This window comes from Sinohyriopsis cumingii, unplaced genomic scaffold (genome assembly GCF_028554795.1).
Source record: "Sinohyriopsis cumingii isolate HCF-2022 unplaced genomic scaffold, ASM2855479v2 utg002115l, whole genome shotgun sequence".
Classification (NCBI taxonomy): Eukaryota; Metazoa; Mollusca; class Bivalvia; order Unionida; family Unionidae; genus Sinohyriopsis; species Sinohyriopsis cumingii.
Window position 1 is genome coordinate 61,142 of NW_028316133.1, and position 15,890 is coordinate 77,031.

General features: G+C 33.6%; 1 protein-coding gene across 2 annotated transcripts in view; it reads right to left on the bottom strand.

Moving 5' to 3' along the window:
* Positions 1-3,572: 3,572 nt before the first annotated feature.
* The window catches only part of LOC149771126 (SUZ RNA-binding domain-containing-like), a 46,908-nt gene continuing 34,590 nt past the window's right edge, over positions 3,573-15,890 (bottom strand). For both annotated transcript variants that reach the window (XM_089948840.1, XM_089948841.1), the window contains exon 5: positions 3,573-15,175. In XM_089948840.1, the coding sequence (XP_089804966.1) occupies positions 15,055-15,175 (121 nt within the window). In that variant the 3' untranslated portion in view covers positions 3,573-15,054. The remainder of the gene's footprint in view (positions 15,176-15,890) is intronic.

Sequence of the window (15,890 nt, forward strand, 5' to 3'; positions counted from 1 at the left end):
CTCTGCATAAGCATTTTGTCACAATATATATGCCGATAATAACTGAGGAACGATTTGATTAGTTGCTAATCTCTGTAACCAAGGGGAGACTGCTCTCATCCAACTTTAAAGACGTTTTAGCACATGTGATGCTAAAATAATCTCTTTTGGCACTTGCGAGGCCTAGATTTGAGGGTAATAGCAGGACTTATATTTGTATCATAACTTGATACTTGAAGTGGTCCAAGTGGGAATCGGATCATTCACTTATGCAACGTCTCCAAGTAGCCAAATACAATAGGTGGCGCTTTACAGTTTCGTATTTTGCATAAGGGTAAGAATTTTAAAGAAAAAGAATTTCCCTGGGTTTCCTTGCTGGTAATACTGGCTGTTTAAAAAGACTTTGTATATCTTAGGTATTGTTCAAAGAACATTCAATTCCCTTTATTTTGGTGTATGATTGATGGGTAAAATATGGGTTATAGATTATACAGCATGGCCTTAATCCAGATGTGCACCTTTCAAAAACTGCTAGCTCCACTTGGTCATTTTCACTTCCTGGACTTCAGAGGGAAATTGTAAAAAAAAGAGCTTTTTTCACATTTTATATATGTAGTAATTCATTCATTGCACCTTCAGAAGCTGGTATTGTCCATTTGGGTAAAATTCATTTTCCCTATTTTAATAGGGGCTAAAGATAGTGTACTTTACACTAATTCAGGCTTATTTTTTTAGCATAAGGGAGCAGTCATTTTAGTTAGCAGTGTGCTTACATCATGTACAATTTCCATAAGTACAATATCCAAAGAATTACATCAAAGTAGCATAGAAGTATGTCAGCATTCTCTCCACTGTGTATATTTCAAATGCAAACAACTTCACCTTACATACGTCCCTCTCTCAAAAGTACATAATAACTGGTGAGTACCCCCACAACAGTTGGCCAAGAGATCTTGTCAGTAGGATGCTTACTTTAGAAGTTTCTTCGAATGTTCTTGGTTGCATACTAGTATGTCATGAAAAGTTTTTTTATTTTTATTACTTTAAGCTTTACTGTCATAGATCAGATTTTACTTAATGGTTTTGTATGTTGTTAGACATTCAACTTTTGTCGCAAATAGGTCCACCAATTGTTGATCCCATCAGGCACATATTCAAGAGTTAAAAGTGAGGGATAAAGAGACCTTTCCATTTGCATTTGTTGATTCTTCCTGGATAACAAATCTGCTAATACTGGAATATGATGAACTTGGATGAGGATTTACCATTGAAGACACTGTAGAAAACCTAAACAAGAATGAAAAGGTCTGGGGACATGGTTTCACCTTGCTGTTTAAGGGGAGTCACTACAGTGGAAACTTCTTTTCTATGTAGATTCTCCTAACACCAATGAAACATTTTCGAAATGGCTTTCATCTCCAGAGTGTTTATATGTAAATGACGATCCATCCTGATGGGGGCCACACTCCACTGACATCCCAGATCATTGGAAGGAGGCATACCCCCACACCCATGTGCACTATGCTCACATACATACAGATTTTGATTTTTTGAAGGTTGCATTTACATAAGTTTCACTGATACAAGTCAAGTGAGGTCTCCCCATCTTCAAGATGAAACCTTATTGTGCAGATTGTGAGATATTGCATTGATCCAATAAGCAAAGGTTCAGCTTCCATGTGGACAATGGTGCATAAGGTGATGTAGGACTAAGATGTCTGCTCTGCATTTAACAAACCCAGCATGTGAAGCAATTATCTGGTGGGTGGATTGTCCCATTTAAGCAGGAAGCCACCATTGTTTAATCCAATGGCCATTCCTGAGGAAGACCTACTTTTATTTACCTGAGCCTCATGGTGCAGTTGTGAGACATTGGTCCTATATGTGTCCTATATTATGTCTTTGTCAATGAGGAAACTGAGGTTGTATTTGCAGAAGTATCACCGATACAAGTCAAATGAGGTTTCCCCATCTTTGAGACAGAACCTCATTGTGCAGATTGAGACATTGGTCCAATGGGCAAAGGTTCGACCTCCATGTGGACAACAGAATCATTTGCAATGGTGCATAAGAAGGCGACGTAGGACTAAGACGTATACTACTGCATTTAACAAACCCAGCATGCGAATTAATTATCTGGTGGATGGATTGTCCTGTATAAGCTGGAAGCCACCACTGCATCAATCCAATGCTCATTCATGAGGGGACCTCCTTTATTTGTTTCTTGAGTGTTGAACTTCATATTTAGCTGGCCAAATGTTTGAGATGGTAAGAGGTCAGATATGTCCTTGTTGACAATGAAACTGAGGTTGTGAAGGAGAGTAACAAGGAATATCATCATCTGCCTCTTGTCCATGAATATGTCATTTAGTGAAAAGAAACACTTATGAAACTCATCTCCCTATCTGCCACCCATTGAAACCTATCCATAAGAAGCAAGCCTGACCTCTAAATGTGTAAGACAAAATTGAGCAGGCAGTATATACAGGTATAGCATGCATTCTGCTTTATGAATGTCCAAGTGTATGTACAACAGCTGCACAATATGACAATTATCTTTAAAACTGCACAAATGGCTGCCCATACAGAGAAAGTATTGGACCATCTCTATTTATACTTCAACAAAAGTGGACACTGAAATATAAATTATAATAAAAAATTTACCTGTATGGAAGGCAAACTGCCTATAAAAGATCACCAAAGCTTCTCTTATGAAGTGGACTCTATGACCAAATATTGCATAGATAACCTATCTGTACATATCTGACCACAGCAGAAGCAACACAGCAATATAAACAAGTTTTCTATTATAAACACTGTACGTGCACATGCATTTTAGCGTCATTATTAATACATACAAAGTGGATGCTATAATATTATTTGTAAGAAAATGTTACCTGTAGGATATATATTTATACAGAAATTATACAGCAGTATTGCATGAGCTTTTTATACCAAGCACCAGACCTGCACATAGAGCTATAGCAATGTGACATGACTCCACCAATACCTGTGCAGGTATATACCAAGAGTGCCTACTTGTGTGAGGACAGCAAAGTGACGACACTGAAAAAGCCAGAAACGTTGTCGTAGAAAGAAACAACGAAAAGTTGGAAATTTATAGATGAGATATACTTTCCTTCAACAAGAATAATCCTCCAACTTGCTCTTAGTTAGAAAATTTCCAAAATGATTTTATTTGGATTGCAGGACCTGTCATTAAAGACCTTAATGCCAGGATGCTTTCTTTCAAATTTGATCAATCACTACTGAACAGATTTTTTTTATAAGCTGTTTGAAGTGTTTTCTATTTTTAGTAACAATCTACATATTGGTTAATAAATCGGCATCAATTGACACTATAATGCTCACTGTAAAATGTACAATGAGGCCAAAAAGTTATGAACAAACATGACAAATAAAGGACCACATCATAAGCTCACTTGGCCTTCAGGCTAGATGAGCAATTTAAAAAATGTTTACGTTTCCATTATTAATGTAAGAATCAGTAATTATTCTTAATATGTTTATCTATATTAACCAATAACACACACACATAATATATACAGGTTAAAACATAACACAACTCTGTGCTATTATCAACTTTTAATTCAACAAGACATTTTTACAGCACGTTTTAACATAAATGATCCATGACACAAGAAAACATCCCTTTGAACAACACTTTGTTGAAGAAAATAACAAATTACTGCTAACATCCTAATGTTGTGACATTATGTATTAAAGATATTTTATCTCTGGTAGTAAATATTCAAGTTAAACTTTATTATATTCAGGAAAGATTGTTATTTTGGAAATGGACAAAATGCCAATTATATGTCTAAAGGGACGTTTTCTTGCAATACAACTTGTATGTTTATGATAAAGCAAACATGAAACAAATGTTGACATACATGTAAAGAACATGGTATTGTTCTGATGCTAAACAAACAATTATGCAGGAGAACCATCCTACGCATTTCAAACTATGGTTTTATTTTAACCATCTGAAAATAATTATTAATTCAGCCCTATAAAATGTATACCATATTGTGGGTGACATTATCATCTGTATGCAATTACATATTGCACAGCTGCTTGTCTGTTTGCTCACTTCCTTCCTAAACAAGCAATTCAAGTTTCTAGATAATCTTAGTCAGATGTCCTCTGATAAAGATGCAAACTTTCTATATGATAAATATTAAAATGCTGACTTTCCAAGCGAGTGGTCAAATAAGGGGATGTAAGTTTGAACTTATTTTTTTTATTTGGCAAAATTTACCAAGCAGTGAATTCAAGAGCTGAAGGTTTCGTTTTTTAATTACTTGAATTTCCCAACATGCAATTTCTAACATGCAATAGTAAAACCAAGGAAAAAGAAATAAAAGCCAACATGTAGTATAATGCCACTCATAAGAACAATCATCACTAAGCAAATAATTCCTGACTTTGCTGTGTTCTGATTTATCTTATCTATCATCCCTATGTATCACAGTCAATACAAAACTCAATAGTATCATTCTAATGCACATTCAGTTCTAAAAATGATTTTCTTTGATTTCTGCTGTATTGTACACGACTGAAAATTTACTATCAGTATGGAATCAGTCCCTATGTTTTGTACAGTGTATTGTAAGATATACAAGGTAATAATAAATAATAACTAACCTTCAAAAATTACCTCACCTGATCATGGGTATTTAATAAAAGGTGGTTCCAATCTCCATTACAGATGGACTTGTAATTTGCAATCAAGATTTTTGTGTTGAATTTACTGTAAAATGGCAAAAGCAAAGGACTATGTACTGGTATTAATGGTTTTCATCAACTGTTTGGAAAATCAATATCAAACAAATCTGGCATTCTAGCATTACTTCGCACCAATTCAACACTAAAACTTTTCTGAAAATACATTAGTCCATATTCATAAAGAAAATCTGACCAATCTCAATCTCAAAACGTGAAATTTGAGGACAAAAATAGCCCATTAAAAGTTTGTCATTTTTTTCTCATTGTCATATTGTTCGATACAAAGCTCCAATAATGCTGCATGTATATAAGAGTAACCAAAAGTTGTATTTTCAAGTATTTTTAATACCATTAATGTCTTTTCATTTAATACAATTTCCAATGTACAGATCAAGTACATGAAGAAAATCAGGAAGCTCTAATTTTCTTCTTTTTTTGTACAGTTAACCATATATGCTCACTTAAAAGTCCAACTGCCAACAACATATACCAAGATCTGCTGCAACATAACATGCCAGTATATCAGTGTCCATGTTCTTTTGTTTTTACTGATTACTTCTAACAAACTGCACAGACAAAGATCTGACATTGCATTCTGCAATGGCACATCTGGGTCTGTGCAGTTTAAAGTTGTACCCAACTTACAAGCAGATACAGATTAATTCAGAAATATCACTTGCACAAGTGATTTTATTTCCATTTGAATGCAATAAATATATGTTATCATACATTCCAAAGTAACAGCATATATAAAAATAGTATATTCCAATAAACAGAACACACATTTTCCCCCATTTTAAATTTCCTTAGTTGACACAAGTTGCGTTTACATATATGATATAAGGATTACTGGAAAGACAATATCACTGATCACACACACAATTCTGTACAGTGATGAGCATTAGAAATATTTATTATACAATCTTTTACTTCAACATGTTGAAAGCTACATTCACTTTATACTGCATTGATAACTGAAGCACATTTTTCTGGGAAACTTTCTTTACGACATAGCTAAATGTAAAAGCTGATCCAAATGGTAATTGTTCACTTAACATTGTTCTAAGGCCTACAACAACTTTTTCATCAATGAATTTTAAAGGATTCCTAATTTTAATAAATTTATGTTTGCAAAACATGTTCCCATCACCCCACTACAAAGCATAATGTTCTAAAATTTATGCAAATTTATTATGTTGGAATATTGGCCTTAACATTTATTAAGCTCATTTACATGTGAATACAGATATGCCTATTCAATTTCATTTTTCTACCTTGTGTGGTTTTCACTCTATTGTGCTAGCAAGGTTTTTATCACAGAAGTCCAAATCCAAAAAGTTAAGAAACTGTCTTTAAAGAAGAAAAAAATAGCAAAATTGCTTTAATGACCTAAAAATCAAATTAGGCCACCTACACAGGCATATAATTACGCTAGCCATATTTAATTAGGACTGTTCCAAGACAACATCCTAGTGACCCTGGCAAGGCACTTTCAGTTTGGAGTAGTCATCTGCAGATGCAATTTAGAATTTTGTTTTCTTAAGAACTCTTCGAGTAATCACTGCATAATGACAGCAGCCTAGCATATATTTATACAAATCTGCCTTCCCTAGTTACTATATACATTTAAATACAACTGCCCTTAAGTGGGTTTTTTGTGTGCAATCATTGTGGCAGAGAGGTCTAAGGCACTAGCTTTTACTTACTAACATATCACCACTATCCTCACGGGTTCAAGCCTTGTTTCTGCCAAAAACAATTATGTGAGAAAGCTTGCCGGTAGCTCCCATGAGTTGGTGGTTCTATCCGGGTTATTCCTCCACCAAATATACTAGCCACCATGTATAGCCTATCATGTGCTGAAAAATGGTGTTAAACCGACAAAACACGAAATTGAATAAAAATTTTGAAATAAATGGACAGATGAAGGAAGATAAAACTTGAATTACTAGCTGGAGAATCTAATCAGGTCATCTGTTTATGTATATAATTAAGCACATAAATTTTATTTGTCCATCTCAAGTGGTTTTTGATTAACAATTATCTAAACGTCTATGTCTAAATAGTTGTATAAAAAGTATGAATGACGAAAAGGTTGCAATAATGGTTTCAAACTTTAATTATGCCATCTACATATAAATACAAATAAGCTAACCAAATTTCATTTGTCTACATCAAAAGGTTTTTACTTAATCAGGCTAACATGGTTTTTATCAAGAGTTCCAAAAGTTAATAAACACATGAAAAATTGACAAATCGCCGCAACAACCTGAAAATCTAATCAGATTATATACATATAGTACAAGCAAGCAAGCAAAATTTCATTGGTTTATTTGGAGTGTTTTTTTAAACAAACTTGCTAACAAGCATCTATGGACAGGCAGACAGAAAGACCTGACAAAATCAACACGCCCCCACTACAGGCAAAGGGGACAAAGGAAAGGCTTGATCTAAGGAAATATCTACATTTGTAAACGTGTCTAAGTTCAGTGCTGCTTAAATATTTCAAACTACACTGGAAGTGAGGATCATTAATATCAGTACATGAAACTGAGACTGGTTTAGATCTGTACTTTTGTAAAACATGTATGCTCCTACTGCAGAGTATGCACACTGAACCATTCCAAGTATGCAGACTAACAAGTCCAAAGACCCCAAAAATTAAATTTTTTTAAAATATGCTACGATTTTATGAAAATTGTATCAAGACCATCAAGAAATAAATATAAAGCATGCACATCAAATATCATCTGTCTAACATAAGTTGTTTCAGCATAATCATGCTACAAGTCCTAAATGTTAACAAATGTCTAAATAAAAACAAATGAAAAACTGCTGTAATAGCCTAAAAGTTTAATGTGGTTATCTAAGTTTATAAACTAATGATGAACAATGCATAATGGATTAAGGACCATAACCCTTACTGCCAAGTGAGCTAAAAGAGACAACTTATAAAGAAAGCTTTGCATTTCTCTATTATTAAATCCAGATTTTTTGCAAACTTCATGAGGGTTCTTTTTATTAACATTCAAAGATTTGTCAAGAAAAGGAAAAAAGTCAAAATTCAAAGATTTTTAAAGGCCAGTTATACAATCATACATAAAAAATCTTTATAATCACAGTTCTATCTCCAATACATGCTTCACACATACGAATAAGCAAAACGCAGATTGTTTGTAAGGCATGCTTGAACATTTAAGGAAGTCAAATGTATTATCTTTACAATGATATATAAACAGACCATTTTATATAAGTTAATGAAAATGAATATATACTCCAATTATTTTCTACTACCAATTTGAGTTGAGAAACATGTATACATCCACTATGATACACTGGCTCTAGGCCTAATCAACTGAGAATAATGCTATTTAATAACCAGGATATTTGCTTTTGTGGAAATTTATTGCGATAATTGTTTTGGTGGAAATTTATTATATTTGTTTTGGTGTAAATTTATCAATAGCCCCTTTCAACATTTTCAATCACTGTGCCATTACTTTTTTTTAAGTTTACAGTGGAAAAGACGTTAAATGGTTAAACCAAAAATATCTTTACAAAAGCCAATATATGCTACAAAGCCAAGCCAGATCTACTCTACGACTACAATGGCAGACTATGTCATGAGAAGAGATACTTTTTAGTGAAAATATATACCACACTGACAAATTTCTTGCATTTTTATTTTTGGTTAAAGTGTGTCATAAGGAAACCTGGGATGCCAATCCAGTTCATTTAAAGAAAGAAAAGGTCTATATGCCTTGATGTTAAGAATGATATTAATTTGTCATAAGTTACTAGGCTTTTCTCGACTCTGCCTCCACACAAGAATTGAGCAAAATGATGTACAAATATAGATGGATAAAACTGCCACAAGGTTTGTAACTGACCTTGTATATAAGGATTTGGAGTCATCAGACATCTTACCATTAATTTTCCTAATGAATTGGTGTTGGTCCATACCAGATACTTACAATGCACTTTATCTGTGGTACATTCATAAGCTGTGACTAGGTTCTCTATAAACTAAACCAATTTTCCTTCCATACAGTAATAAACAGAAGGGTATCCAATGGTTAAAATGATGACATAACAGAATCAATGAATTTGTTCCAATTTTACAGTAAATTATATCACAGACCAGGGGCAAATTTTGTGGATGACTTCCACATAGGGTAAGGAAGAAGACTATCAATTGTTGGGTCAAAGGTCAAGGTGACAAAAAAGTGGTATTTACAAAATAGCTTTAGTTCTACATGCCAGACATAGATTAATCTTTTGGTTGTTTTTGCATTTGGAGTAAGGATGTATATCTATGTAGTATGGCACATCAGCACACCAGTGGCCATGTGGTGTCAAATAAAGGTAAATGTTTTAAAAATGTAACCATGCTGATTTGTGGGATAAAAGTCTAGCTGAAAAATGGCAAAAAATGTACACATAAGTTTCAGGTCTCAATGACTTATCTGCCAAGTCTGTGGACAACTTACATCTTAGGTAAGAAAGATTCTTCATAATTTTAGGGCAAAAAAGGTGAAGGTCACTACAACAGAAACAAGACGCATTTTATATCACAACTTTAGTTTTAGACCATACAGGTTGACCAAAGATTGTGATGGGCTTGCACTTAAGGTAATGTTATATTGATTTTAGAATTCAAGTGTCAAGTCCTCCATGATTCAGTGAAGAATGGGTTTTGCATCTTAAGGTCCTGCACCTGGCTTTGTGGATGGCTTGTAATTTAATTACGAAATAAACAGATTCTAAGGTTACATGTCAAGGTGATGGTATGTCCAATAAGAAAATTAATCGTTTCTTCACACAAAGTTTAGTTTTTTAAGTTCACATACCTTGAGAAAGGTCATGGTCACAGAGATCCATTAGTTAATAATCATGAAAATTAGCCATTGACTATATTGGCTACACCTATTAGGAACATAAGCTCTATTCCAAAAGTTTTCTTCATAAATGTAAACAATTTGATTGTAACCAATATGTAAACCTAACAAAGTATTATACAGGGAACTGAAAGTCTCTCTCCAAAAGAAAACTAAATACTAGACCTATCTCATACTACTAATGTAAGGATATAACTAAATGGACAAGGATATGCCATGTTTATTCCAAGAATACAAGTAAAATGGACAAGGATATGCTATCCTTATTTCATGAATACAAGCAAATGGACAAAGATATGGTAGGCTTATTCCATAAATACAAGTAAATGAACGAGGATATGCTATACTTATTCCATAAATAAAAGCAAATGAAAAATGATATGCTATCCTTATTATATGAATACAAGTAAATGGACGAAGATATGGTAGGCTTATTCCATAAATACATGTAAATGAATGAGGATATGCTATGCTTATTCCATAAATAAAAGTAAAGGAACAAAGATATGCTATCCTTAATCCATGATTACAAGTAAATGGACACGGATATGCTATCCTTAATCCATGATTACAAGTAAATGGACAAGGATATGCTATGCTTATTCCAAGAAAACAAGTAAATGAACAAGGATATGCTATGCTTATTCCATGATTACAAGTAAATGGACAAGGATATAGTATGCTTATTCCATGAATACAAGTAAATGAACAAGGATATAATATGCTTATTCCATGAATAAATGTATACGGACAAGGATATGCTATACTTATTCCATGAATACAAGTAAATGAACAAGGATATGCTATCCTTAATTCATGATTACAAGTAAATAAACATGGATATGCTATCCTTTTTCCATGAATAAAAGTATCTGGACAAGGATATGCTATACTTATTCCAAGAAGCTTAGTGCATTAAATATGAGGAATCACAAAAATAAACAGTATATTGTACAAGATAATATGCCGTCTGTGTGTGATTGTGTTTCCCAGAACTTGACTCATAAATCTCTTTCTGCAAATCAATCATCAAATAAGAGCTTCCATAACTTTCACCAAGGAAGTATCTATGATCTAAAACAGAGTCCCAGTATTATTTTGAACAAATGATGACACACTGATAAATTCTTCTCTTTTTTTCTAATTAGTTTACTATTTCTTCCTTAAAAAATGTCATAAGAAACACTTTTTTCATTAGAAATCTTGCCCTTACATATGACAATGTATTTTCTGAGGGTCTAGAAACTATGAATACTGTAATAATGTTGCTACAAACATTCAAAAGAAACATTCAACTTTAACATTATAATTACAAAATTGCATTAAAAGACTGTCATGGCAACGTTATTAAAAGGGTCATGTAAAAATAAAATGGATGATTAATTTATCTGAAAAATATGCCCTGATAATTCATGATTATTTTAATATCACACATGTAAAGCATATTTATTCATTAAATGTAGTCAATTATTCCTTAATAAAGACAATAATCTATACAAAATTAGTTTTACATAACATTTCTGGCCTGTCAATGTAGTTTTTCACGTATTTATTCTAGGACAAGTCTATGTTTGATGATGTGTCCATTACTCAATTTAAAACAAAACAAGGGGGGAAGGCAAATATTTACTAAGGATATATTTATTAGGCTGGCACTTATCATGGGAGAAATACTGTAAACAATATCCAACTATGAACAGTACAGAGTCAGACCTGTTATTACACAACATGCCAGCAGATCCATTCAGACCTGCCACCTTGAGTGGAACGAAAATCAAGATGCCAAAGGAAAAAGAAAATTTGTTGAAAAAATTACACAGAATAAGAGCTATTTGATACACTGTTTACAATGAATGTCAGGGAGTTATCATCTTTGATACACTGTTTACACTGATTGTGAGAGAAAGTTATCACATTTGATACAATGTCTACACTGAACGAGACTGATCATATCTGGATACAATGTCTTACAGAATGTTGGAGTGAATGTTCATACTTGAAACAGTATTTGCACAGCGTGTGATCATATTTTGATAAAATATTTACACAGATTGAGTGTAAACATACTGAGCAACCTCAATATATTTACAAAGATTGTGAGTGATCATATTACACTCACTTTTGTCTTCTTTTATTTCTCAGGCACTGATCATGTTGGAAAGAGAACCCAAGTTACCGTGTGGAAACCATGTATTTTGTTTCAGTTAAAGTGACCTTCACCTTTGGCCCATAAAGAAATTGAGTTCTCCCTTATCTCAAGTGCAAATCGCATCAAGCATTCTAACTGTAAATGGAGAACTGAAGTTATTCTATATAAATCATTTATCTTCTTTCCGTCACAGTCACCCTGACCTTTGAACCCCAAATCAATAAGATTCTTTCATACCCAAGTGCAAGCAATCCAGAAAGTTTAGTAATTGTAGATGGTGGACAACTGATATTATTGTGTATAAATCACTTTATTCTCTCAGTAAGCATTAACTTTGACCATTCTAACCTGACCTGATAGGGATCTTCCTTCCCCATGTACAAACCATACATAAAGTTTTGTGAATGTAGACAATTCAAGATTTTGTGTGTGGAAATGAATTTGTCAGTAAAGTATAAACTATTGGCCACAATAACCTACTTCTGCAGGGAACATGTAGTGCTCATCAAAATGCATCCCCTCGCCATGTTTTATGATTCTAAATAGAACAGTACAGTATCTATATGGCATGCAACAAATCTATGTGGTCATTATACACTAACTGTGCAGCTATATTTCCCTCACATTCTGCTCATGTTTCAGCACTTACAAAGATTGTACATACATGTATATATTTTCCAAAAATAATTCTTGTATAACCAAGTTACTCAGAACATATTTTATCGACATAATGGAAATGATTCAACAAAAAAAAATACTTAACTGAATAAGCTACAAAAATATAGTGTATGTATGAGTGTCTATATATATACACACATATATATACACACACACACACACACACAAATGTGCATGTGCAGGTAACAAAATCTATGAATAATACTGTATGGAATAATATTTATTAAGTGGCAATTGGATTGGTCAGCATGAAACAGTCTAGAATAGCTCCCACTGACCATACATAATGTTTTCTACCATCCCACCCCACCCTGTTTATAATGAGAAAACCGTAATCCATAATTTTTAAATTTATTAGACACCCACATCTTTTTGCAATGCATGGGAATTTAATAAAATCAATGTACTTCAAACACAATCAAAAACTATAATTTATTCTGGCATACAAAACATTACAGCAATGGTTATTTCAAATCAATAGTGAAGTACCTAACATAGTGTAACAAAACGATTGATAATGTAAATTGCTATGATACCAGCTTTCTGTTTATTCCTAATCAAACAAAAACTGCAGCAATGAAAAGAAAGAGTATTTGATGCAAAAGAGTTTAAAAAAGCAAGGTCTATACATAATGGCAGAAAAAAATGCCTGCATCTAAGCATCAGAATCAATATATTTTAAAAAGCAATCTCTAACAGATGTAACTAGCAGGCAGCACCAAAACAAATCATTCTTTAAAATTCTTTCTACATGTATTATCACTAAAGATACGTAGACTCAACATTTATTCTATAGTTTTAGTTACTCTGAATAACGAAAGGCTCCTGACAAGGAGAAATTTATTTCAGGACTTGGAGAGTCATTCAAATTGATAAAGTTATCGATTGACAAAAGTGATACGTCTTAGAAAGAGTACATATCTAAGTTATCGTTGTTTTACTGTTTCTCACTGGTCTTTAAACTCTTTAAACAATCAAGAATGTTTCAATACATGTAATTTGGGTAAAATATATGCTATGAATTTACACTGTTCTAAAAAAAATTAATGCCTGCAAAACTCATGGTATTAAAATACATGTACCATGTTCATAAAGTCAGACAAACTGAACCACATATAATCAAAAAGTCTTAATAAACTGACTGACTGACAGTAATCACCACAACTATTTAATGCCAAGGCAAATCAAAGAACATGCCTTGTCCACCTGACCCAGGTTGGTCTTGACAGGATTTGAACCTGCAACCCACTGATGATGGGTCTAGCATACAAACCACTGAACCACCATGGCTCCCTAAACGAGGCAAATTACTTAACCACATGTTTCATAAGATTTCTGATATAACAGAGGTTTCTAAGATTCAACCCATATGAATCTGTTTACAATACTTTTCATGTGTCCAGTATGCCACTGTTAATGCATTCAGAGCAGCCATTTACACTACCCAGCAAACAGGTCAGACATCTTTCCCATAGCTAACTGTTGCTTGGGCATGGGCTGTATAACAATTTTTTTCTAACTCCAGCAGTATTTTTTTTAAAATAACATTTATATTAAGATCTTGATCAACTAAAAATCCATTAGTAACTTTACATAATTTCTGGCATATATTATGCACAAACTCAAGAAAAATTTTACCATTAGTTTTTTTACAACAATTTATTTGATCGCTTTAATTATCTTGTTTCCTCAGCGTTACCCTAATTCAGTCATAACACATACAAAAGCTATCACATGAATTATAATACACACAAAGTGTATTAACCATTCTACCCTTGTGTTGTTGTAGTGGCTGTATGACTGACATGTTTTCACCAGGTGATGCCATATGGTCCAACTCACTAAGAATCAAAGGCACAAATCGGGCTTCAGAGCCGATTCTGAGTATCATTTGAATATTACTCCATCTTTAAAGGAATATTAACAGGTGGAGATGGACATTGTAATGGGGAGGCCACCTAGATGTGACAAGGGGAGGTAATCTAACACAATGCTTTTCCCCTTATTTTTATTTATAAAAATCACATTCTAGCATTATATTGCACAGTGAAGCATAAGCCCGACGCCACCTGTAACAACTGGGAATTACTTGCATGCCAATCAGTGCCCACTACACAAACATGAGGGGTGGCTGGTCATTACACTCTGTGTGTATTGTATTTAATGTTGAACTCGAAATTATTTCAACAGAATCATACAAGTCACAAAGTATGGCAGCAGTGATTGAGAATCATATCCCACATGATCTTGAAATCAAGTGACACAAGGTAACAACGGAAACCACTAGTGATACAAGGTACCAGTGGAAACCAGTAATTTGGGAATCCCAGTGAAGCTTGATAATACAGTGATACTTGTCTTAAAAGAGACTTCTGTATACAGGAAACCTGCTGTAAAGGACATTTGTAGACCCTTTTCTTAATTTCTCTTTCATAGTCAATCTCTATGTGGACATTTATCCAAAGAGTACAACATTTTTTCCCCCGCAATTCCTTGAATGTTATTACAGACAGGTTTCACTGTAGTTGAAATCAAGAGAACTGTAAAGTAATAGAACACCGGGCTCTGAAGAACTTGTTTCCTAGCAATTGCTCCCCGCTGCTATCTGTTCTGGCAGAAACCCTTTGATCCATCTGGCCCCTTTGGCTCGCGTAGAATCTGGATGGCAGTGTTTGTATTTGTTTTCTTTAGCTCTTCAACTTGTTGGACAAGTCGGATAGGTCTGCAATAGAGACACAAGTCTTAAACTTCAGTTGCTATTTATCAAATAAGATACCCCAGCTTATGCATGAAAAGAATCAGAATTTTAAAAACCAAATCACCACCATATATATTACCCATTCATAGTCTAAAATGTGTTGTACTCAAGAAAAGTTGCCCATTATCAGGATTGGGTTGGTTGTTTTCTGGAAATGAAAATTTAAGGTCATTAACATGAGGAAATAAACTCTGCTACCGCTTGAATTAAGCCCTCCTGGAAGGAAAATCAATTATTTTTTCAAGTCAATATAGCATACAGATGATGGGAAGAAACTGCTAAATTACCTCCCCTGACCAAACATATACAAGACATAATTTAACATAAACCTGAGCAAGAACATGAATGCATTATCACAAAACAAATTTCATTACAAAATTTATTTTCTCCATCGAATACATTACCCAATCACATAAACATTAAAAAGAATATGTAACAGGAGGCGGAAATACATAATTATTCAACCTCTACCACAGGAAGCCTTTGAGGGAAATATGGTCGAGTCCGTTTTAGAATGATAAACAACTCCCCTAAAATAAAAGGTATTAAAATCAAATGTTATGTGACAGGTAACATCGATATGTAGGAAATGAGAAACAAAAATAGTTTTTCTTGCACACGAATCCAGTGAAAGTTGTTAACCAAATCCTGGGAGGAGACTGTACTGCTTTGAACTGAG